The sequence below is a fragment of the Cyclopterus lumpus genome, chromosome 1, assembly GCF_009769545.1.
Source record: "Cyclopterus lumpus isolate fCycLum1 chromosome 1, fCycLum1.pri, whole genome shotgun sequence".
Classification (NCBI taxonomy): domain Eukaryota; kingdom Metazoa; phylum Chordata; class Actinopteri; order Perciformes; family Cyclopteridae; genus Cyclopterus; species Cyclopterus lumpus.
Window position 1 is genome coordinate 14,771,473 of NC_046966.1, and position 25,959 is coordinate 14,797,431.

The 25,959-nt window shown below is 41.5% G+C and overlaps 2 protein-coding genes across 3 annotated transcripts in view; both read left to right on the forward strand.

Annotated features, from left to right (window-relative positions):
• The first annotated feature begins 634 nt into the window (after positions 1–634).
• On the forward strand, positions 635–5,228 carry krt97 (keratin 97). Of its 2 annotated transcripts, none has more exons than XM_034541625.1 (8): positions 635–1,124; positions 1,770–1,852; positions 2,135–2,291; positions 2,851–3,015; positions 3,166–3,291; positions 3,449–3,663; positions 4,374–4,402; positions 4,492–5,228. In XM_034541625.1, the coding sequence occupies exons 1-8, from the start codon at positions 729–731 to the stop codon at positions 4,593–4,595; spliced, it is 1,275 nt and encodes a 424-aa protein (XP_034397516.1). In that variant the 5' UTR covers positions 635–728; the 3' UTR covers positions 4,596–5,228. The 2 variants fall into 2 exon arrangements, with proteins under 2 accessions (XP_034397516.1, XP_034397524.1); XM_034541633.1 differs by having other exon boundaries at positions 4,377–4,402.
• A 3,992-nt stretch (positions 5,229–9,220) lies between these two features.
• The window catches only part of rims1b (regulating synaptic membrane exocytosis 1b), a 68,847-nt gene continuing 52,108 nt past the window's right edge, over positions 9,221–25,959 (forward strand). The window contains exon 1 of the mRNA XM_034541365.1: positions 9,221–9,387. Coding sequence (XP_034397256.1) covers positions 9,221–9,387 — 167 coding nt within the window. The remainder of the gene's footprint in view (positions 9,388–25,959) is intronic.

Genomic DNA, 25,959 nt, shown 5'->3' on the forward strand with positions numbered 1-25,959 from the left:
TGTTTAAACTTTAAAAATGAATGCTGACATTTTACTAATTGCACTTTTAGCATTCAATAGCAAACCACAAACTAACCAGTCTTAAAAAGTAATTGAAGTTTGTGATGAATTTCAAGCATGCAGGTAAAAAGTAATTGAAGTTTGTGATGAATTTCAAGCATGCAGGTAAAAAGTAATTGATGTTTGTGAGGAATTTCAAGCATGCAGGTATCATCCATACCTCCATGCTTGAAATTCCTCACAAACTTCAAACTTCAAACTTCAACTTCGTTTGTGGTTTGCTATTGAATGCTAAAACTGCAATTAGCAAAATTACATAGCCTAACCTAATCTATTTAAATGTGTGTCAGACAAGAGACGCCAGGTGAGGCCATGAGATAACTGGGGTCAATTAGACACAGACTGCCAGAAAGGAATATTATTGCGCCTGAGTTTGTGTTTCCGAGTATAGTTTAATAACTTGGTGGCAGTTTAATGAACAATTACTCACACACCTGTGTGCCCTGACAGCAATTATATATCCTGAATGACAACCCGCCACGCCCTGTGTGATCACACCCATGATGGCAGCGAGCAGCACCTTTCCTCCTACCTGTTCGGCCGCTCCCACCTCCAAGGAGGCTATAAAGTCCTTCCTCCAGGCCGTCTCAGCATCATCTCCTCCGCTCCACTCTTAGGGCTTGACTGATTTAACTGAACGCACCACCGGAGTCATAACAGAAGTCACCATGAGTAACAAGTACAACTTCGGCTTTTCCGGCTTTTCCATGTCCTCTTTGCCAAAGATGACAGGCTCCAGGCGGGGCACCAGCGTCCACGGCGGTGCAGGTGGCCGCAACATCCGGGTGTCGTACGCCTCCAACGGCCTTGGCTCCGGCTTTGACTTGGCAGGGGCTCTCGGGGGCGGCGGAGGCGGTGGAAACAATAGTTCATTTTCAGACAGCAAGAAACTGACCATGCAGAACCTCAATGACCGCCTGGCCACCTACCTGGAGAAGGTGCGCTCCCTGGAGTCGGCCAATACGAAGCTGGAGCTTCAAATCCGCGAGTGGTACGACAAGCAGACCCCCACCGTCAAGGACTACAGCAAGTATCAGGCAATCATCGAAGACATTCGCAGAAAGGTAAATCTTCACGTGCAAGCGTTTCACTACTGCTGTAAAATAGTTCAATAAAAACCGTAAAATAGTTATAAGTGATTTTTACCTCCAGCCATTGTTGTAATTACTGAATAGTTCTTTATCGATTCTCCTGGTGTGTAACTAATCTTAAATATTAAGCCAATTTCAAAACCAACCACCACATATAGATGAATAATTTCACAATAATGTGTGTGATGTTAAAGCTTACTCTTTTTGTACAACTATTTCATTAAGTCCTCATTACCTTACTGGATGCTAAATCATTTTAAAGCCTCATCAGCAGTATACATATCAATTATCATAGAATATCAGGAACAACATACAGTGTATGATCTACTCCTCCTGTATGTGTGAGGTAATGTAAGAAAAAGCAAGTAAGTTCGAAAAAACGGCCTTTTCCTCAGTACCACCTACAGGCATTAGTGATGTTTAACATGTGAAGAGTAAATGAGATAATTTGAAGATGCCATTCAGATGTAAAGCCATTACAGTGGAATGCAAGTCAGGTACAGAAAACCATTTTGCGGATAAAAAACAACAACATGCTAGCCATGAATCACTAACATTCCCTTTTGGTTGTATTACATGTGGTTAAAACATACTGACATACTCTTTTTGTTTTTATAGATCACCGTTGCCACACAGGACAATGCAAGGCTGATGCTGCAGATTGACAATGCCAGACTGGCAGCAGAGGATTTCAGAATCAAGTGAGTGAAAAGAAGTTCTAAGTACCTGGTGTTTATAATGGCAGACATATGGGACTTCACACCTAATAGCAATAGTCTGCAGCCTTCTATGTCATACCATGACAACGTATTTGTTCAGTTGTTTCAGGTTTGTAGATGTTCTGTCACAGAGGTGTAACGATAATCAGAGTGATACAACTGGTGTAACTGGTTTTGGTGGAGATGCACCGTGTCTTTTTTGTTGTTGGTAACACTAATTGAGCGGGTGCATCAACACGAACCTCTGTGCCTTTTTCTTGACAGGTTTGAGAATGAGATGGCACTGCGCATGTCGGTGGAGGCGGACATCGCCGGGCTGCGCAAGGTTCTGGATGACCTGACAATGGCCCGATCTGAGCTGGAGATGCAGGTGGAGGGCTTGAAGGAGGAGCTGGTCTACCTGAAGAAGAACCATGCAGAGGTGAGACTAGTACTGTTAGGAAGAGTGTCACACCATCTCACTGAGCTCAGGTGACTAATCATCTGCAATAGATAACCAAACATGAATCCTGTTCAGAGTATAGATATGTTATATATCAGAAGGAAATATTAGGTTTTTGTAAAGTCTTACATGTACAGTTCCAGGGGACAAACGCAATATAAAATATTTTTTTTGCATTTGGTCAACTATTTGCCAAATGCCTCCCAGTGTTATCTGTTTCTTGTACAAAGAACCGGTAATGTAAAACTTGTTCGGATTGACTGCTGGGCCTCGAGGTTGTGTACTGTCTGTCCCTCAAAGTCCGTCCCCAAGGTGCTTCCAAAAACAATGAGAGATACATAAATACAGAGCGGTTCATTAAAAAATGTAGTGAAAGAGCAGTGCAAGCAAACATGAGTACCAGTCAGTGAACACTTAGGAATCTTAATTACAAAATATGTATCCATTTTTAAGTTTGCTAATGCTTGCTAACATTAGCCATCATTAAGCTTTGTGTGGGTTTCATCTTTGACCTTTGACTCTGTTGTGCCGCCTGTAGGATATGGCATCCATGCGTGGCCAAGTTAATGCCAGCTCTGTAAATGTGGAGGTGGACGCCAAGCCTCAGAACAATATGGTCAACACCATGGAACAGATCAGAACTCAGTATGAGGGCATCACTGAAAAGAACCGCCGCGAAATGGAGGAGTGGTACAAGGTCAAGGTGAGGGGAACGAGACAATACATTATGTTCATATCATCGCATCTCGTGCATGAATATATATATATATATATATATATATATATATATATATATATATAGTGGCATTAATAGCATTTTGACAGTTTTCGTGTCCAATTTCACGTCTTCCAGTTTGATGAACTGAACAAGCACGTGGCCTCCAGCACAGAGAGCCTCCAGAGCTCCCGAAGTGAGATCACCGAGCTCAAGAGGACCCTGCAGGCCCTACAGATTGAGCTGCAGTCCCAGCTCAGCCTGGTAATTCAGATCTCACGTGCACAACTTTTTCACCACAACAGAACATATATATTTTTAACCTGTTGCGTGGCTCAGGTCTTTAGAGTTAAAAAAAAAAACAAGTAATTAGCGATCAATAAACTCTCTTTTCTCCTCCTGTGTTTTTTCTTCTGTGCAGAAATCTGCCTTGGAGGGCCAGCTGGAAGAGACAGAGTCCAACTACAACATGCAGCTAAGCCAGCTCCAGTCCATGGTCTACAACCTGGAGGAAGAGCTCAAAAATGTGAGGGGGGACATCGAGAGGCAGTCCAATGATTACCAGGTGCTGCTTGATATCAAGAACAGGCTGGAGATGGAGATCGCCGAGTACAGAAGACTGCTGGATGGAGAGGAGTAAGAGAATTCTTTATTTATAATTCTTTATTGAGATGTTTTTCACAAAAAGTCAAATCAACTTGACGTATGATTTCTCTGTAGCTGGACATGAATAAGACAGTCAGGTAAAATGTGGGAAAAAAGTAATTTACATGATCCGTAGGCTCAGTTTTTATATTGAATTAAACGTTCAATACATTTGTTCGCTTTCACGTTGATAGTGAGATTGATGCCACTTTTTTATGTTTGTATGGTAAATGCAAAGCTACAACCAGGAGACACCAGATCTTACCTCCGAGAGTGAGGACAGAAGTTAGCATGTTAAAGTTATTTTAGCTAACGTCACTTGCGGCTAATTCACTAGAGTAAAATGCCATAACCTTAATAAATGTGACCTAAATAAAAATGTAATACAATACTTTAACCATGAACATGAATTCTGCCAGAGACACGTCAGATAGATTTTCCTAAAGACTGAGGAAAACAACTCCCATGATCCCATGCTGCTTCACAAGGTCAAAGTCTGTTTTTGTGATGGTTTTGATTGAGAGACCCATTTAGTGGCAGACATTACTTCATATTTAGCATTTGGGTGTGAGGAGGTGTCGGTCTTCTCATCTAATTTACGATTAGAAAGGGAATAAGATACATTTCCAGTTCTTCCAACTATTCTTTTAATAATCATGTTATTACATTGTATTAATTGTAACTTGTTTTCTGTCTTCTAGTAGACCTGTAGCAGCAGTGCAAGTCAAACGTAAGTTTACATCAACACTTTATTTTTTTGTTTTCTTGTAAAAATAAATAAATGCTACAGATTTAACTTTGTTTTGATTTGGTCTGCAGCGGTTTCAGTCATAACCCAGAGGAGGATGGTGGTGATTGAGGAGATTATTGATGGAAAAGTGGTATCCCGCAAGGAGGATGTCAACACCCAGATTGTGAAATAGACAGACTGGATGCCTAAAGATCAGGGTCAAGTGAGGAATTGGAAGAAAGGCTGTTTCTGACACCCAGCTGATGTTCCACCCACCTGCAGTCTACTGAAATTAACTAGGACAATGTTTTGTTATATATAAAATATATTTCTCTTTTCAAACATGTGGGCAGAGTTGGGATTTAGATTTATTGTCAGAGATATTTATTCTGATGCATTATCATAAAAAATATGGTAAAATAAGTTAATAAGAAGAATGTTTGTGTTTTGAAGAACCAAGTTAATAACTGTGCTTTTTTATTATTTCTTCACCCCATTTATTAAAACCCACTGACAACTTTACTGAATATCTGCTAACCTGCCTTCTGAAGTACCAGATTTACACATTAGGTGACACTGTAAACCCCAGAAAGGAAATGTACTTCTTCTAAATTGAAACCATTGCTTCTCTGGCTATTGGATATATGGAGAGATAAAATAAACATAATGTTCTACTTTGTTTTATTTTCATTAAGATGTGTGTTATTATTTATTTGACACTCTTCAAGAAATCATGGGCCTTAGAAATATTTACTATAATTGGATCAGTATAATTTATGATCTCTGCTGTCACTTTTTGAATACTTCAGAACTGTTTGTTAAATCATCGCTTTGGTAAAAAGAGGTAAGGGTCTTTCATGTTTCCATTCACTATGATTTATATTTATTTCACACATTTCTTGTAAGACTTATTGTCAAAAAGTGTTTCATTAAAATAATGTTGTGGAAAAACATGACGCGTGTGTGTGTAGTGGTCGAGAGAAGCAAGCTAACGGGGTGTTGCAATATGTTTCTATCTCAAGGGGAGGGTCTAAACGAAGTATCAGTACACATGGAGATGGTCTGTCGTTTGGAAATGTCAAACATACATGGCAGCACCCTTCCAGCCCAAATCATGTCCACACAGTCCATTACTTGGTCTGGTATGGTCAAAGCCTTTTTGGTTGCTAAATGTTAGCTAATGACAGCAAACTTAAATCAGATGCTAGATGCATGCTAAAGGACCCACCACCTCTTCTACATAGTGCAAAACAGACTGTATAGTCATGTTTCTTTTTGTAGTCATGTGCGTCTTTGAGGTTATTTTGCCCCCTTTCAGAGTTATACGTCTCTCTCGGGTCTGTTTTTGTTTCTTTGAAGCTGGTTTGTCCATCGTTGTAGTTGTTTTGGTCTCTTAGTTTATTAAACTTTGTTGGCTTACAGTTGCAGCCTTATGTCAGTAGGGGGCACAGCAGCCCCCTCAGCACCAGTAGTCGTTCTACGTTTCATGTGGTAATTTTGAGTTTCTTCCTGGTTTTATCGGTTAAGACCCCCGGGCCTGAGCCCGGTTGCCCCTTTCAGTAATCCATCCATGGTAACAGACATCACGGAATGAGTGTGCAGACTCGATGGCCTTTCCTATTTTGCTCGCATTGCACTGTGTTTGATCATTTAGCATTATTGCGTCATTGTCACTTGTCCCTGTTTAATAAACGTCAATGTAACACAGTCGCGCTTTCCCTTTTAGCAACATAATGGAGCAAGTGGCGGTTTGTGTAATCTCCCTGTGGATGCAGTGTTGTAAACTGTCCACTAGGTGTCAGATGTTTCACTTTATTAAAGTCTTGGATATGAAGATGTGCACCTGTTTCTGTGGGAATGTCTTCTTCATACAGGAGCAGTATACATAGCATAACGTAACCAATTCAAAGATGTTCTATCATTACTTAATTGTTTTCAAATCGTCACTGACAGCTGAGAACCATTTCAAATTAGCTTAACTAAGTAATAAATCATAGTGGCAAATTCAATGTGGTTGTACCATATATATATATATATATATATATATATATCCATCCATCCATCCATTTTCAATACCGCTTATCCTCATTAGGGTCGCGGGGGCGCTGGAGCCTATCCCAGCTGACATAGGGCGAAGGCAGGGGACACCCTGGACAGGCCGCCAGTCCATCGAGGGCCCATATATATATATATATATATATATATATATATATATATATATATATATATATATATATATATATATATATATATATATATAACCCTAACCCTATATGTTAGGGGTTAAATAATAATTACTTTGCTCAAAACTCCTTGATCACATGCTTCATGATATCCAGCAGGGAGCTCAAAGTTTACCAAAAACTAGTCCGCACCGACACTAACAATCCGTATTTTCTACATTCTTGTTTTGTACGGCATGCTATTAATTAGTATTTTCTCAGTATCCCCTGAAAAAAACGAGACAGCACAATGAAAACAGGTTGTACATGGGGAATTTGTGCTGATTGATAAATCTGTCTTTTTCTTTTTCACTCACAGGGAGTAATACGGTCACTACCATTTTGCAGCCTTTCAAGGTGTTTCTGAGAATTATTTGCCACTGAAATGCTATCATGGGGTTGTCTGACTCAAGTCCACACAGGTCATTCCCTGTCTGTCCCCGAGGAGACGCATGCTGTGGGGAACATTTTTAAACATTTGGTGTAGTTGCATGTGGCATGCACCTCTTCAGGTGCATTGAAATAATACACCTCTTATTGCATTAACCTATGGGGTTTAATACTTTATAACTAAGCATGCATGTTATGCTATATGTTTATTTATAGTCGGTATCATTCAAGTCCAAAGAAAGGAGCCATTAAAGCGGAGACTCTCAGTGCTCCCACAGGCTCCATCCTGGGTTTATTTATAGTCTCATGTCTGCAGCAAGGATCTGCTCTGCTGTTGCCCGACTATGTCACTCGGGGCTGGTGGTCCCTAGTCACGACACGAAATGATGACAAAATTCTGCACCACGGGAAGTTGACGTCACCGTGGTACAGTCACCTCCTCTGTGACGTCACGTGACGGAGGCTGGGTGGCAGCAGCCGGGGTTGATGCCATCTGCTGGATGGACTTTGCCATTCACCCAGAATTACGTCATCGTGGAGAAACCGGTGCCAGCTCTGCCATCGGTATAGCCTGAGAGTCTGGATGTGAATGCACAACGACCCGAGAGGTTGTCTGGCCTATAGTAACTCTGACTGAAGCTGTTATGGACAGGAGCTGTTTGATCCAGCAGGGAGCTTCAACATTTCGGAGATTAGCTGACAACAGTATAAACACTTCTCAAAGGTTTCCATAAAAAAAGAGATATTCTCTATACCCCATACTTACATTCTGATTGGCTTATTCAATGTGTAACATTGGAATACAGGCTACAATTGTGGCATAGTAAAACATATATATCAATATAAAATAATGAGTTAATCTTTAATAACAGCATACATATGATAATACAAAAAAATCGATATAACACAAGGTAAAAGGACAACAGTAGATAATTAGCCTTTTGTCTAACAATGCCAACATTGATATTGATCAATGTGTATTGCCTCTGTGGGAATTGATAAATACGTACATTATAAATAATACAAATAGCACAACATAACCTCAGATATTTGTGTTTTTAATAAGGCATACTTTTTAGCTTTAGCTAAGAGGAAGTCTGTCACACACCCGCTCACACAAGGTACATAGTAAAACATACAAGTGTGGGGGGAGGGGGGGGGGGAAGCATAACACATGTTTAATAATAATATAAGATGATTATGTTAAATGTTTTTGCTTGGACTTTTTTAGCAGCCTAGATGTTTCCATAGAAATAAGTTGGACATACGATGTTTTCCTTGGTTCAGACAAGCTGCTGTCCATGGTGCTGAAACCTAATAGACCACGTTAGCACGTCTATGTTGATGGTGTGCTTCAAGTGGTTTAAAAAACAGGCTTTAATAAGGGACTTATTTGAATCGACAAAAAGATATCGCGAGAATCGTAAATTACGGTCGGTTATGGCTGTTAAATGCTTCCTCGTGTGTGGACTTCTGAACTGTGTGTGCCTAGTGTGTTTGTGTGTGTGGTGAAAAAAACATTAGTGTGTGTGTGCGCGCGCGTGTGTGCGCGTGTATGTGTGTGTAGCCACAGTAAAGCCTGTGCTCCTGCAAGGGATGACGGTGAGGACCCCATTCTCACATGAGTAAGCGCGCCTCGGCAAACGCGAGAGGAAGAAGGGCTGCATTCCCATTGACTGAGAGAGCGAGCGAGAGAGAGAGAGAGAGAGAGGGAGAGAGAGAGAGAGAGAGAGAGAGAGAGAGAGAGAGAGAGAGCGAAGCAGCACACGGACTCCGCCTATACCGCCCTAACATCCAGCTCCAGTCCGACGACGGCACCACAGACCGACTAGCCGGTGATCCAGGGCCCCCCTCAGCTCGACTCAACTCCCGGCGTGAAAAACGGAGATGGGCTCCCCGTGAATCCGGGCGGTGGAGGGCAGAGGCGGGCAGGCGGGGGCGGGGGCGGGGGCGGGGGGGGGGGGGGGGGGGGGCGGGGGACGACGAGAGAGTTGTGGGAGAAATATCCAGAGAGGACAAACACAAGCACAACCGAGGGTGCCTGCAACCATGAGCGGCTTGCACTATTCGCCAGAGCTGCGGCTGCCGCTGCCTCTCTGCCCGCGGACTAAGTCGTGAGGTGTGGCTCGGAAACGCTCCGGGAAACCTGTCAGCCGAAACGACTCGCCGAGGAGGAGGAGGAGGTGGTGGGGTGGTGGTGGAAAAGATGTCCGCCTCCGTGGGGCCCCAGGGTGGCCCTCGCCCACCCACCGTGCCGCCATCCATGCCGGATCTGCCGGACCTCAGCCATCTCACCGAGGAGGAGAGGAAGATCATCATGGCAGTGATGGAGAGGCAAAAAGAGGAAGAGGATAAAGAACAAGCCATGCTAAAGTAAGAGCAACATTGTTTTCTTCTTCTTTTCTGAGGAAGTTGTATGTCATGTAACGCATAGCAATTCCCGTTAGAAAGACGCCCCTTGTGCACCGAGCTGCCCATTAACACCCAGTGTTGCCATCGCTGTGGTTAACACCACACACCCATTACATCCAGCCGGCTGGCCGATGCACTTGTAGGTCCGTCTTGAAGAGGTAGTGGTGTGCTCTTATAAATGTACCCACAGGCACGACAGAGCAGCATCATCAGTGAGACAGCGAGTAGCCTTCCGAGGCTCGATGCTGTTGGAATCGATCAATAAATGAAAACAATATACAGTCAATGGAGATGACCCGAAACAGGGTCAAACGCGTTACAGGTGTAAAAAGGGCCGCGTTGATGGGGTGTGACAGTGCTGGTGGAGGGGGGTTGAGGGAGGGATCATAGCTTTATCCATCCTTCCCCTACTCGTTTTCATCAATGGGGACTGCACCCCATCCCCTCGCCGCTTTTCCTTTTACGCACGCACGCAGGCAGGGCTGAGTTTATCACTGGAGATTTTTTGCAACCGCGCAGTGAACGTGTGTGCGTGTCTCTCGCCTCCCCTCTCTGCCTGTGTGTGAGAGAGATCGCGTTGACAATAATGGGAACAACAATGACATTATAGCTTATAGGCCTGCAGCGACACGATCCGTTTCATAAGCTTGACAGACGGACGGCGGGGAAGCGGCGTGGACGATCATGTGTGCTCCCCTCCGGCGGAGAGAGGAAGATGGGGTGTGGTTGGGAATCTTAGCAGCCCTGAACCGGACACGCTACAGACGAGTAAAGAGACCGGATATATAGCACCTTTGAAAACCTTCTGTATATTGATCAAATGGCGACCCAAATCCCAAGAATCGGAGCTGTGTAGGAGGCGTAATAATAATAACAAGAAGGATGCTCGAGGTTATGCAGAAACTGTAAGCTAAAGGAGCATTATGGGGGAAATGACAGGAGACAGCCATGGGTCACTTTAAACTCACTGTCTGTTCTCTTAGAGACGGTGTTTCGTCATTATTGCTGGGTTGGCTACAGCTGCCTCATACAAAAGGCTGGTTGCATTGCAGTTTGATGCCTCAGGGGTTTCCACCACAAGCAGCGGCAGTGTGATCCACCAGAGCTGTATCCACACCTGCCCTGAAACACGTGAGGGCCCAATCTCTAGCTTCATAATGAAAGATGTTGCTGTAGCCGGCGTGCGGCAGCATCCCAGAGCACTCTGGCTTGCTTCGATTCAAATGGCTGTTTTCATTTCCTGACTGCAGCGTAAAGGGAAGCAGGGGGAGAGCTGCATCGGGAAAGGAAGTGATGTATTTAATGTTCCATGAGGCACAGGCTCAGGTTCAGTCAATAATGGCTTCATCATCTGGCTAACCATCGAGGGATCAGCAAACCATGGACAAAGGAGAAATGCAAATTCGATTTAGTTAACAGCAGTGAAGCACTCTTTAATATCTACTACATAGGGGCAGAGTGAATGGAAGAAGATCGATGTGAAGAAGATACAGACAGTTTAGCCATTTTGTTTAATTTTGGACACCTTCATGTCAACTTCTTTTACTTTCAATACATCCCAGACAATGGCAAGGTATTAACCATAATGCATCATAATCATAATTGGCACACATGTCACATCTCCGCAAAGCAGTCCACTCAAAAACAGACCTAGAAGAAATCCATAGTCAGGGACTTAGCATCTTCACACACTTCAAAATATCAGCAACCTATATGTTAAAATCTCTGGAAGGAGTATTTTTTGTTTCCCAGGTCACTATCAGTCTAATAAAGTTAACAATTTCTTGGATCTAATTGCCATTAGCTTTGAATTAATATTAATATATACAATAACGTGTTGATTCCTTCTAGATGTCACTGACAACCATCCAACTTTTACATTTACATTTTTCCATAAATAATTGTATAGAACATTTTTCCTTAAATAATGAATCAAATGGCCTTTTGGGAAATGGCATCCATTGGTTTAATGGTATACACAACAGTGTGTGTGTATACTATGTACTGTACTGAGTTAAGTATTATGCATGGATCGGATACTTCATTTATCTGTTCATTAGGGAAGAACAAGATCAGCTGTGGCATGATAAATATTCTGTGTGTGAGTGTTGTGGACCAATCTGCTACCAGAACAAATTCTTAAGTACTTATAGTATGGCGTTAGAATTATATGTAGTAGAGTGCAACAGGTGTTGAGAGAAAACATTTAGGTTTTGCTGTCACACAAATGATCTTAGTTGACAAAGATAGATTTGGTTTCATTGGTCACAGGAGTGGGCCAGCATTTCAAATAGGTCTGGTGCTCAATGTCGGCTATTATTGTGATGGAGAAACACTCAACGTTTTGGGAGGGATTAAGAACTTCCCGCATCACTAAATAACAAGCTACATTCCTGAAAAACAATACATTTATACATATTGTTGACTTACTGAAGTAACAACTTTTAAACTACAACCTGAACAAAACCACATTGTCCATTACTTTTTGAAGGCCTTCACCCCAGAGGTAATTTATGTTTGTTACTTAAATAATGTAACAAACATACCTTGCTTAATCAAAATCATGTTTTTTGTATTATACATAACCAAGCAGTTTTGTTTTAGTTTTGATTTGTGTCAATTCCCATTCCCATAAAACGTAATTGATAATGCGTTTATTAATTTTTTGTGTAAGACAAGGTTGTGAACTGTCATATTGGACTGTCACGTAAAAAATGGCAATTGCTCCGGCAACGCTACCACGGTTTTTGTGTCGGACAGAAATTGGCTAACGAGTACAACATCAGGACAAATGATTACAGATAGGCCACTAAAAATTGAAAAAAAGGTGTGCAGCTAAATTAATGTATCCATTTCTGTTCTCTTTATGTTGTTTTAGCAAGGTCACAATACATTTATGTGTAATTTACTACAGCCAAATATATGTGGTTTGACACCATATGTTTGAGTTTCTTGTAAGCAATAAAATTCAAAGTAACCCCCCGATCCATCAGGATCTTCATTGGGAGAGTGGACTTGAATAACAGCCAACAATGCTTTCCCCCCAGCAGTGACAAACCCCTCCAAGAGATCATTCTGTAACTTACGTCAATACTATTCACCTGGTCAGCACTGGCGGCAGCGTTGCCTGAGACCTGAGCAGCTGGCAGTGATAAGGTTATAGTGATACAGGACTTTATCTGTCACGAGAGACTCTGAAGTGTCCTGATCTGTTACTGAGCCAGAACACCTGGTTCTAGGCTAATCATTGGCTGAGAAGTCAGCACCTGGGGTCCCCGTCACTGATTCACGGTGCTAACGAACACTTTGTCCATGTCTAATACACTATAGACTTCCGAGACTGCCTACATTGACTTGCTAAACCTTCCATTGACTTCCTAATCCAGAGGATGTTAGTGCAGGGGAGCTGTCATGCTGTGCTGAATGAGCGAAATGCTGAACGCAGCAGTGACCAACCTCTTCGATGCAGTGATGTTAGAAATCCTCCTCCTTGCACAACATAAAATCTCGTCTCTGGAACCCAACACAAGTTTCTATCTAGCTTTGAGGTTTCCAAAATGTAAATATAGAAATGATGTGTAAAATATTGATGCACTCAGCAGTGAGGTTGTAGACATTTCAAACAGGGGTGGACGCACAACACGGCCTTAAGGTTGGAGTGCCGGGTGTGTTTAATGGAGGCACCCTCTTGTGTTGATGTTAAGGCAGCGCTAAGGCACACGTAAACACTCTCAGTAGTAGTACTACTTGAATTTATTGGAGCTACGTTTATCAAACACTTTTCTGATCAGGGGCACAAAACAAGATTGGCGATTGGTTGGAGCTGGTTCCTTCACACCAGATGGACAAAAGAAGAAATCAGGACCTACGGCACAGAAGCAGGGAGAGCAGGGAGGATTTAGAGGTTTTAAGGATTAGAGTGGTGGAACAAGAGAGAAAAGGGGGAGACAGAAAGAGTGGGAGGAGCCTCTGTCAGGGGTCTCTCACACACACACACATACACACACACTGTTAATCACTTTACCAGGACTCCCCGAGGCTGCAGGCTTCAGGGTGCATATGGAGGGCAGCGTAGCCCCCCTCCATGCTTGCTGTCTGGCTGCTACTGTCCACCGAGAGGTCAACTGGTGACCAAGGTCAAGAGAAGGCTTTAATTTAAGAAACAGATTGACTTATGTTTTGATGTGGGACTTAAAAAGATAGTTAAAGCTTAAAGCTGCACGTATCAAGATATTTACATCAATAATGAATAAAACAAGTTGCATATAGTGATGCACCCTGGGAATTACTTGACTCTGCAGTTTCTCTCAGCTCTATGTACTAAATATGGTTTTATTTGGGTCGCCAAATACATTTGTAGAATTTCTTCCATTGTCTTTAATTTAACATCCGCAGTACACCTTTGAGCCAAATGTTTGTGCTGTTCCGATAATTGTAGCCTACATTGAATCTAGCGTTCTTGTTTTACTGATGAGAGGGAAACAAAGAAGGGCCTTTTAACTTTACCAAAATGCATTTATTTGTTCTTATTTAGTAAGTATTTAACACAAGATTATATTTTGAATTAACACATGCATCACCTCGTAAGCAGAAACTCTTCTGTGACACCACTCATGAGGGCGTGGCCAGAAATGTAAGTTTTTTTGTTTATTGCTTTCAAGAAGGTTATGTTTTCAGTTTGGTTTGTTTCTCTGTTAGTCAGCAGCAGCATTGCGGAAAACTACTGGACAGGTTTTCATGAAACTTGGTGTAAGGGTGTAGCACGGGCCGAAAGAAGATGCCATTGAATTTTGGATTGATTTTGATTAATTTATATTGAAAGATGGTGCATTTGGCCTTGGCAGAGGTCTGTGTTTTAATTTGATTGAGTGTTGGGGTACTCTTTACCCACATAACCTTTGGGCCTTGTTGAGGCCTTTGGGCCTGAAGCTGAACTGAAATTGACTAAGTTCAATCAAATATGGACAATCTAGTTTACTTTGTAAAAATGACTGATTACATTAAATATTCTGGTACTTGTTGTAAATAGCTCTATGTTTTTAGATGTTATTGATTGTTTCCTTCATTACTACTTTTCATTGATATATTGACTATACATAGTGATGTAGGGATACAATGGTGCCCCCAGTTGGTGATAAAACCAGGGCTAATACGTAATAATCATATACTCTTTAATGCATTTGCCCTTTCAAAATATAGAGGGATAGCATGTGATTGTGTCTTCATTCTGGTGTGCACTATAGATGTATTGCAAGGGTCAACTTCATTCTGGAAATAAAAAGTTGGCCAAGCAGAGTTTAGGTTGTTTTAAGCGGTTTTATTTTGTCATATGTTACTTATAAATTTCTTACTGTTGTTTAACCCTAGCAGATGAATAAAACTAAGTTTGCCAACTCATAAAATGTTGCGTTTCTATATCAACATGCATTTTAATTCACAGCAGGATTGAATTGTTTAAGCCACGAAGCTTAAAGAGTTTCTCAGACAAAATAGTACCATGGCAGCAAAAGTCAACTTCTTGTACCAAAAATGTTTTTTTTTCAATGTTTAATGTCCTTCTTTTATCAAATATTTCTCACTCTTTTATAGTTGCCTGTATCTTTATATTCAGTTTACAATAGATATCCATCTTCTTGCTTGGATAACTGTCACTAGCTGGAAATTGTTGCAGCTAGCAGTATGTCAAGTTTAGTCATTTTATCTCTTGAGTAAAAAAAGAAAATCTGAAAAAAAAAAATCTGATTCTTACTAAACCCAATTTAGTACTTTCAGCTGAGATAAAGAGAAACATTTTCCCGACCAGACTTAAGGTTTCTGTGAGAAAAATGCTAATGTTGAATTATGGATCAGGTCTGAAAATAGCGCACACTTGGAAGCAGTTCCTGAAATATTTAAATATTCAGTTCACTGGCTGCAGCTGATGTTTGGAACCTCTTTTTTCTTGTTAACCTCTTTCAGTTTTCACCCACTGTTGAATTCCACTAATTACAGTGTGAAATGCAGATATATGATGTTGTGTGTGTGTTTGTGAGTGTGTGTGTGTGTGTGTATGTACGGATAGTACTCTGTAGTTTAACGTTATTGAAGAAATTGTACTTGCTTGATTCTTGTTTCTAAGTTTGGACTCATGGTTTAATGCACTTATTGTAAGTCACTTTGGATAAAAGCGTCAGCTAAATGACATGTAATGTAATGTAAAGTAATGTATGTGTAAGAATTTGATCATAATGTAAATGAGAAAGAATGTTCATTCCTACATACACATGTACTTTATACAAGCACTGTTTGTACCCACACTCACACACAGACACAGTATCTATACAGTTCGTCTGAGAGCATGTGCACTGCAGTACTTGCAGAGGCAGCACACAAAATGCACCACAAACCCAGATGGTGTTGCGGTTTAGTCTGTGGATGAAAGCTTGCAGAAGGAATGTATGCTCTTGCAAAGACAGAATGCCTGTGTTACTGTACAGTTTGTCCTGTTGCTTTGCTGCCAGCCTCCACTGTTTTTCCAGACAGCTGGAGAGAGTGCAAATCCATGAGCTCCATATGTGTGTGTGTATTCAGAGTGTGCTCGCTTGAATCTTCACACTTTGTGCTTAATTAAAAGAACTCAAAAGCAGTCGGGTGTATCTGCAACACCTGGAGGAATGGAAGCCAGTGGGGGGCTGGGGGCTGGAGGGGGGGGGGGGGGGAGGGGGGGGGGGGGGTAACGGTGTCTGCGTGTATATGATTTGTGTTTGTGCGACACCAGTGTGTGTGTGAGTACTCTTGTGAGTTTGTCTACACATCCATCATCTTTGCTGCCTGTCTCAAAAAGTTTCAATTTTGTGTTGGCCTCAGTTTTTCATTCTCAACTGTAACATGAAAAAAAGAAAGAAAAACACACATACTAGTGCACATTTGGGTATACTTTAGTATGCATGTGCACCTGTGTGTGTGAGCGTGCATGCATGCCTGCTTGTGTGCACTCTTGCACTAAATGTGGGCCAGAAAGTGAGTGAAAAAGCTAGAAATCTAAGCACCGATAGAAGTAAAATAATGCATCTGTATTTGAACATTTGTGCACCAGCCCACATTGCATTCATGATCCTAGTTTCTTTTAAAAGGGTTACTGTCAAAAAGTCAGAATTTGTCTTAAATGCGCTAAATTGGTACATATATAGTGTCTCCACACTTTCAACATGGCGGCGGCTGAGCCAGTGGCTTGCAGCTAGCAGTGCTAACAGTGTAAACAATGGCAACAGAGCTAACAGTCGGATCGGGGCGGCGTTATCAGCTGTAACCGGCATATGAGCCCAGTGTAGATAGAGCACACGTCAAACAGAGGGAGAGGGACTGTGCACGTAGAGATTACTCCACTATGTATTTACATAGCAAATAGTCGTTTGCTTCTATATTAATACTACGAATATTGTATAGAGAACCTTCACGTGATTCTGTAGTACATTGTGAAAGCAACCTTTCTGTTTTCTGCTTTGTTATATAAATAGCACACACACACACGCGCACACACGCGCACACACACACACACACACACACACACACACACACACACGCACACACAGTGACTTTTTAAAGCCAGGTGCATAAAGAAATTAGATTCCCAGTTTGGTGTGGAAGAACTCAACTGTCCTCATCAAGCCTTAGTCTCTTACTATCTTGTGCAATTTGGGAACCAGCCTTGCATTTGTGTGTTTATACAGCTGTGCTGATTTGGTTAATCATTAGCAGCAGAGACATAGGGGACAACATGTGACTAAGAACCAGGACAGGGCCTTTCTCACTCACAGATGATGGGAGGAGTTGGTGCGGCTGGGTGTGACTGAGTGAGTGTGTTGAGAGTGCAAGACCTGAGCGAGCCTCGGTGAGGAGCCTCTTTAGTGCTCTCAGACCTCCCCAGCATTAAAGTTGAATGAAAATGCATTCTACTTTGGCTGACCAGGCTCTCTACATCTCTCTCCTTCTCTCCTTCCATTTCTGTGTTTGTGGTCAGAAGAAGTGATGGGATTATATCATGAGCGGCCACACACAAGATTGAATGGGACACAAATTTGTCCCCCTTAATAACACCAGTTTAACATATCTCTATATGCTAGATCATGTTAATTGTTAAATAATGTGTCAGGAAGATATGAATTGTGCCTAAATATGTGGCTGTGACACACTTGTAATGTACTGATTGTACTGCTGCTTTATGCAGACCATGTTTGGCTATCAGTTCCCTTAGAAAGCACAATACAAACACTTCTCAGGCTATTGTGGTTCCTCAAATAGAGAAGTCCAGAAATACTAAACCTAAATGTAAAAGATCTCCCCTCATTTGGTGTGTTGATGGTGGTGGTGGATGATGCTTACTAATAAGTCACTCCAACATCTCCCATAGGTGTTGACATCTGTTAACACATACATTTCCTTATTAATCAAAACAGTGACCTCTAGTGCTCTGAATGAAATCAACTCAATGTATTATGTTTATCCAGTCTGTTTTTTTCTTCAACTCACTAGACAACCAATACACATGTCTCCCTGTTATCCTTAAAGTGGCCATGGTAAGCTGTACACACACCCATCATCAAATACTACAGCTACAGCATGTCTATCTAACTGTATATGATGGTTTACACATGCCAGAGCAGTGCTAACTGTTAGATAATAAAATTAAATAATACACTTTATTAGCACCTTTAAAGGCAAAGTTACAACATGCTTTAAAATAAGGATTAAAACATTTCAAGACTGCAATTAAGTAAATTCAATCAGACAATTAATATAATATAAAAGTATCAGATCATCCGGAAGGAGAAAATTCTCAGTTCATGTGATGCCATTTAAAACACATACAAAAGTTATAGTATAATAATAATAAAAAAATTCAAGTAAGCAGTCAGCACAGTTTATCTATACACTTTGTGTATGTGAGTGTCACATTATCACTGATGGGTGTGGTTAAAATTGTGTGCATGACTAGACCAGTAACCAGCAAACAACCACAAACTGCATTAGCATTTGAACAAAACAATCATGAATCAGCATTCGCTGTTCAAACACAACATCTTGGACATAAATAAACCATGGTGCTAGCAGTGGATCTTGCGCAGCAATAACAATCCCACTTAACAGTTTTTTTTATTTGTAGCTTGCTATGTGGGGAGTCAAGTGGGGCCTGCAGAAAATTAAATGAAGAAGAAGGATGAGGGGGGCAGCGGAGGAGTGGGCTGCCAGCCGAGGCCTGTGGGATGGAGTGAGGGGAATAGAGGTCGCCCATGATTACTCGATAACTACTCCATCAACTAGATTCATGTCTTACGTCACCAAGCAGGCTGTGTGAGGTCACAGGCTTTGTATCTCAGTATTTAAGAGAGAAAGAAACAGAAGAAGAGGAGGGTACAAAGTGAATTATACATTTATATAAATAGGGATGTGGAAGAGAACATTTTTGCAAGAGTGTGGTATGAGAGGAAAATAAATAAAATAAATGGAGGAAGAATAAGAGGGTTGTAAATAGAAAAAGAAAGAAAAAATAAATATATGAGGAGGAGAGCGATAGAGTTACACAGTAAGGATGTAATGCCAAAAAAGCACTCTGCTCCATAAATACATGTAAAACACTCACAACATCAATAAAAAGAGCTATCAACATCCAAGAAACCGGCTATGGGAGGGGCTGTTTAGTCTGATGCTATTGGCTGAAGAACACATTACTTAATTTTAAATCCTGGTCAATATGTTATTCTTCGTAAAGATATCCAATATGTCAGAGTGAATTCAATGAAAATATGAATTGCATGAGTTTTGAGGTAAATGCTAACATGAGCTTGCACTAATGTTTACGTGGTAATACTTACCATTTTCGTTATCTTAGCTTGGCACGTGAGCATTGTAACCCTCCAGTTCCTTCACATATTTCCGTCTGGACCAAAGTCGTGGACTAAATTCATTGTAGTGTTGAGGAACCATTAATGACATTTAAGTTCATTGTAGCTACTTCAATTAATATGAACATTCATTGTTAAATGTGTCCTACACTGGCTTTAGATAAAAACACTGAACAGTCAAGTGAAACTAAAAGTCAAAAACATCTCTTTCTCACTAAAGTCTTCGCCATCATCTTAACAGCAAAGAGAGACCTACTCTACCCTACAGGATTCAGCATATGGCTGTGTTTCTGGAGATATAACAAGGGATTGGTATGATGGTGAAAGGCTTACTTTCCATTATTGGTATGATTGTGAATATCTGTCTGGCCTGCTATTTTTAAATGTACGTATCCTTAACTGATACAGGGGGACACTATGATTCATACCTTATTTAAGATGTTTTTGTTGTAAGTTTGTTTTGCACTAAAAAAGGATGTTCAATAATAAAACGTATGTGTTTCTCTGTGATGCAATACAAATATGTGTTCCTCAACGAAACGTTTAAGATCAAGTGATTTCGGTATGTTTTAGTGTTATTTTAAGAGTTGTCATCATATGTTGATGGATAATAACATGAATAGCACTTTCTTTTGGCCAGAATGATGATATTCTATATTGTCCCATGCCTAAACACCAGTCTAGATTATCTTTCAAAATACATGATGCAGGACACAAAAAGTTAGACTTGATTTAACATTGCTCCCTGGAGCTGTGTACTAAACCAGCAGGTTTATGTGACTACAGCAGTCAGATGTGGCTGTAACATTAGATCCTGCAAATAATGACAGCTGGGAATCACACCCTATCAAGCCAGGAAGGATTGACCAGATTTCTTGAGAAATTGCTGCCCTATAGATAAACACACACTGGCCATCTGGGTGATTTATTTTTGCTAGCATTGTGACGTTAGTATGTTATATCCTTTTGACAGTGGAGGGAGCCAAATGTGTAACAGTCGTCATTGAAAACACCATTGCAAGCCAAACAAGAAAACAAGGAAGATATTTGCATTTGGTTAAGCACCCATCTGTTGCTATTTCCTGTTCTTCTTCCTTCTTTTCATCACTTTCACACACCACACTCCAGCAGGAATGTTTAGTTTTTGCTTTTATTTTTGAAACCTTACTTCAGTCTTCATTTACAATAAATAACATAAGTTGCTGCTTTTCTTAACTGTTGCTTTTCCTTTCACTACACCTCTTCTTCCTCCCCTTCCTCTTTCCATCACCCTGTCTCCATCCTATTTCCATCATCCTCTCCTCTTCTCAAGTGGTATTTATAGAATGGCTCCGGATGCATCGGCTTCTCTCCTCCGCTGGTCTCTGGCCCACGCTTGTTTCCGTCTTGGCTCTCTTTGTTCATCCTTTGCTTTTCCACTTGTTCTCCTCCCATCACCTCTTCCTATCCTGCAGACAGCTGTTTGTCTATCCATCTCTTTAATAGATGGGAAGACTTATTGGATTGTGTATGAATCACTCCTCACCTGTTCTTCCTTTTTTTTTTACCCCCGGGTGTCTTCTCCCTGTATGTCTGCTCCATTTCATTTACCCCTTCTGATCACTCCCCCTGCACTCGTGACTCCTTTCCTTGCCTCCTCGCAGCATGTGTCAACATGTTTGTCGTCTTCACGGTCTGTTCGAGCAGATATATTTTTTCCTATCCAGCTTGTTTGTTTGATTATTTCAACTAAAGGGTCTTTCACACAGAATGCAACACCACTGCACTTTGAAACCCACTATTTCCTATTGGATTGCGTAGCACCACGATGGGTCTTAGCTGCGTCGAGCAAAGCAAGGGGATGAGTGAGAACAGCGTAGATTGTGTTTTGTGTGAAAGGCCCTTACATGCTCCAAACCTTTGTGTTGTTACCACCACTGGTGTAGACTGACTACACTCTCCCTGCCTGATTTCTCCACTTGTCATTAGAGGTAGTTTAGAGTTATAATAGTTGATACGCCAGACAATTTTGTGTTAGATAACGCTACGTTTGTTCAACTCTTGAAATGTAAAAGTGAGACACATTGCTTTAAAATACAAATGATAATCATAAATCATAAATCTACTGTGTTGTTTGTCCAAATATGTGTTTCTATCATAAAGAAGTTGCAAAAACTAGCAGAGCATTGACATTTTGTTGTTGCCAGCAACTAACTTGCATCTGTCCTGTGCTAGGTGTACTAGCACTAGTCCTGCTAGCACACCTGATGTACCGACTTGGTTGGATACGTGTTTCCAAGACAGGGGCCTTCCTCCCGAGGTCTTGATACAAGAGCAAATTTGTGTCGTGCAGTTCAGGGATTCAGACAAACGCAATACTAGTTTTTCCTCCATTTTGCCTTCCTTGCCTGGCTGGCTGTCCCGTTTCTATCGGCCACGAGTGTATTTGTGCAAACTTTGTGGCGTGGATCAAGGCATTGGAAATAATGGGTTTAATGTTGCATTGAGTCTGAAAGGGCCTTAACTTCTTGTGTCTCCTCCGACTTTGGAAGAGTCCTCTGCAAAGCGTCACCAGGAATCAGCTGATGATACATAAATAGTACTGCCCTACACAAACACACACAGCTTTCCCCTCTTCCTTCCCCATCCTTGGGCAATGTATTCATAGCGGGGCTAATTAACAACGCCACACCAACGACTGGTGAAGAGAGTGGAGATACAAGAGGGAGAGATAAAGAGAACAAGAGAGAGAGAGAGAAAGGGTGAGAGAGGGAGGGAGTCCTTGGACATGCTGAGTTAAATATGCGAGGCCCTAGGCAAAGGCAAACCCATACATGTGTTTATATTGGTTTTCTGTCTGTCATTGTTTATATTTGCCTATGTGTGTGTGTAAGTGTATGTAATTGTGTGCTCATTTGCATACTTGTTTTGACAAGGCCAAAACAGGGCTAACCCACATCTGGCTCTTTGGTTGTCCCTGTTGGCCTATGGTGCTGACTTGGAGAGAGGAGGCAGCCACAGTTCAGCCGGTTCACACCACTTGGACCCCCCTGGTCTATGTGTATCACGGCCACATGCTACAGGTGTTGGATATTAACTCATTAAAGTAATGCCAATATGTTACTTGTTTGAGTCATGAGTAATGTAGCCAAGTGTACCCGACTGTAACAGACACGTTAGCTTAGGGCTGCAGCTAAAGGATGATGAGCGCATGTCTAACCCTTGCCGAAAAAAGGACCCATTCTGATTAGTCAAAAGTTGTTATATTCAAATGCAGTGTCTTCTTAGCTGTCCAGCTAGCAACCTGTACATCCAGAAATAACTATGTTTTTTGTATGTAGTCGGAAGTATGTTTGAGATTCTGCTCAGTTAGCTAAGTTATTAGTTAGATTCAGGGTTAGCCTAAGTTAGAGGTTGATAAATAAATAAAAACGCTGCGAACAAATCGGGTCCCATCCACATCCAAGACATGGTCAAACTTTACACCCCAGCCCGTTCACTCCGCTCGGCCTCTATCAATCCCGTCACTGCGAGCTAATCACTCGACAAAATTAAGACTGTTTGCTGTCCTGGCTTCTCAATGGTGGAACGAGCTCCCCACTGACATCAGGACAGCAGAAAGTCTCTACGTCTTCTGCCAGAAACTAAAAACACATCTTTTCTGACTAGCACTTCAATGGCACTTGAATGGCACTTGAATGGCACATTTTTGTAGTTTGGCTTTCTTGAAGAAACGTTACTTTCTTGATTATTGTTGTTCTGAGTTTGTACTCATGGTTAAATACATTTATTGTAAGTCACTTTGGATAAAAGCCTCAGCTAAATTATATGTAATGTAATATGTAATGTAATAAAAAAAAATGTTATTGGTCATCATTGGTGCTTGCTAACAAGTGGCTAAATGAGACAACTAGGGCTGCAACTAACGATTATTTTGATAATCGATTAATCTGTCGATTATTTGTTTGATTAATCGATGAATCGGATAATAAAACAAAAAAGCATTAATTTCCAACCCTTTATTCAACAGAACTGTGCCAGAAAATGCCCAGGTAACAGGTACCGTAAATTCAGGACTATAGAGCGCAGATATCTATAGGCCGCACCTGCTAATTTTTAAAAGAAAAAAGAAATTGTACATAAATAAGACGCACTTAAAAGGGGGCGTGGCTTGTCTCCGTAAAAACAGTTATTTCCACCGTTCACCACGGAATAAATAACCACTAGTTTTGCTTTACTTGTTGTGGACATCCCATAAACGTCGGAACATCTAACGCCCTGGTGTTTGGGTTCATAACGGCCGTTTCTCAATATGCGTTCTTGTCCATACTTGTGTTCTCGTGGACTTGTGAAATGTCATCAGTCGCAGCCCAAGTACTGTTCCAATTCAAAAGTTCGCTTCTTGCAAAGCACGGTAAAAATGCCCGGATGTGACTTGATCCGCCCAGTTTCCAAAGGATGCATCAGAGGAGACTTTGGACAGCCAATATCCCACAATGCATTTCGCACCAGCGACGGGGAGCAATGGGACAAAAATACTCAACTGAAAGTTGACTTTTTCTAAATACTGTTGTTGAGTCACGGAATGTAATTTTAGGACGTTTTCAGGCGAGAAGTTATTAGTTTAAGCATCAAATCTGTGGTCGGTTTGTCGAGATTCAGCCGATAAAAAATATGCGCCGACGGTTTCGGAGATTTGAGTTCCGGCTCTTGGGACCGGTGAGCCTGCAGCGCCGGGCGGTCAGCGCTCAGTGTGGCCGCCGAGAACAGCCTGATGTCGGCAGGACTTTTTCAAATGATCCGCTGGCTCTGGTGTCTCCGTAGCGGTTACACATGAGATATCATTCTGTTTGGAGGCTCTAACGAGCACAAAGAGTTTATTATTAGTTCACAGGTTAAATCAGTTTAACTGAGGGCTGCAATTACAATAACTATATTGTATAATAACTGTTAATATAACTATATATATATATATATATATATATATATATATATATATATATATATATAATTTACAGTGAATAATTGGAGTAAACTCATGAGCAAGAACAGCTGACGTGGTGACGTCATCAAGTTCGCTGCTGTTCCAATTGCAGAAAGACCGTCCTGCGTCCTCTGGAGTCTGGACTCCAAACTCCCAAGTCCAGACTCCAAAAGAACACAAGTCTGTACTCAGCGTACTTTGGATTGAGAAACGGCCAACATCATCCCTAGGCTCACACAGCTCGGAGTTTCACCGACTCAGTCTCGATAACTTCCGCTTCCAGCGCTGCCGGAGCAGCAGCAGCATGCAGGCGGGCAGGAAGGGAAGCGGGCGTGGCTTGTCTCCGTAGAAACAGCCGTTCACCACCGGGGAAATAAGTTAGTTCTCGCACAACGTTACGGGTCTCTCCGATGGTCTTTGCTCTACCGGCTTTTTTGTGTTGCTCCGCTCCGCGCTCAACTCAATTTTTGTGTTGTTGTTATACTCAAACATCTCCGCGTCTTATTGGGTGGCGTAATAATCGCGCGACACAACGAATCGATAATGCAAATAATAATCGATTTTAATTTTAATCGATTTTATCGATTCGTTGTTGCAGCTCTAGAGACAACTAAACGTAATTACGCTTACAGGCCGACTACAAGTCTAGTTGTGTATCTAGTTACTGCTAGCGTTACTGCAATGTTCACCATTTTGACCTGTTATAGCCTCATAGCGGGTGATGCACAGCTGTAATGAAAGCTGCATTATTTGTTTTTGCATCACCTGGGTAAAGCATTCGGCTACTTGTATCGCTTCATCCATGAGACATGGACAGACATTAGCATTCATCGGGGTTGTATTTCTGTCCACCTAGTTGATTTCAATCCAATATTTGCCCCAGCTCTGTTTTGGTCTCCACAAACTCCTTAAAAATATATGGCTAGATATTTCACTGAGATCATCAGCTAGTGCTAGCTGGTGCTGGGCAGGGGGCTTACATTGGAGTTTATTGGAGCTTTTTCACTGAAAACTGCTGCTCGTGAAGTCAAAGGCAACTGAGTAGCGGATTGGGAATGCAATAAATAAGCTAAATCAATTTTATAGGTCGTCAGAGCATATCTATAGCCTCATCACAACTCTCTTAGCATGGAGATGGCTCAGCTTGTTATCAGCGGAAACCGCCACTAAAGCCATTAGCTAGCCAGTGGTGCACAACAGATACTCTCATACACTGAAATGCACGCAAGGCCAACCCGGTAATGTACACAGAGCACAGAGCAGCACAGATTACAACCCACATAGAGGCAAAGCAACAAATAAGTGTTACATTATTTTAGTGTTCCTTAAACACATGTAATCCCAGGCATAGTGGCTGACCCCTGCAGAGGGTACATAATCAATGAACACACAGGAGCGTGGAAATAGATAGCATGGTCTTACTTGAGAGGACATCTTTCCCTGTGTCTTCACTGAGTGATTAAGTTGGGGTCACTCATGTATACTCTGCTGAGTCATGGTTAAGTATAACATAACTCAAGATATGCATATAGGTAGAAATCATAATGGATGTGGTAACTGTGCTGACTCAGCGGGTATGAGTCTGGACTGACATAGTCCATATTTTAGATGTGTGACAGAGAGATTAAATATGTTCTGTACTGCAGTTATTGTATATTTTGTATACATTTTTCATTCAGTTGAGTGCAT

What these genes read in the sequence shown, in the direction of transcription:
- krt97 (XM_034541625.1), top strand. Translation starts at nt 729, where the DNA reads ATGAGTAACAAGTACAACTTCGGCTTTTCCGGCTTTTCCATGTCCTCT. An exon ending in TGAAGAAGAACCATGCAGAG is followed by an intron (nt 2,292 to 2,850) that starts GTGAGACTAGTA and finishes TGCCGCCTGTAG; the next exon opens with GATATGGCATCCATGCGTGG. An exon ending in AGGAGTGGTACAAGGTCAAG is followed by an intron (nt 3,016 to 3,165) that starts GTGAGGGGAACG and finishes CACGTCTTCCAG; the next exon opens with TTTGATGAACTGAACAAGCA.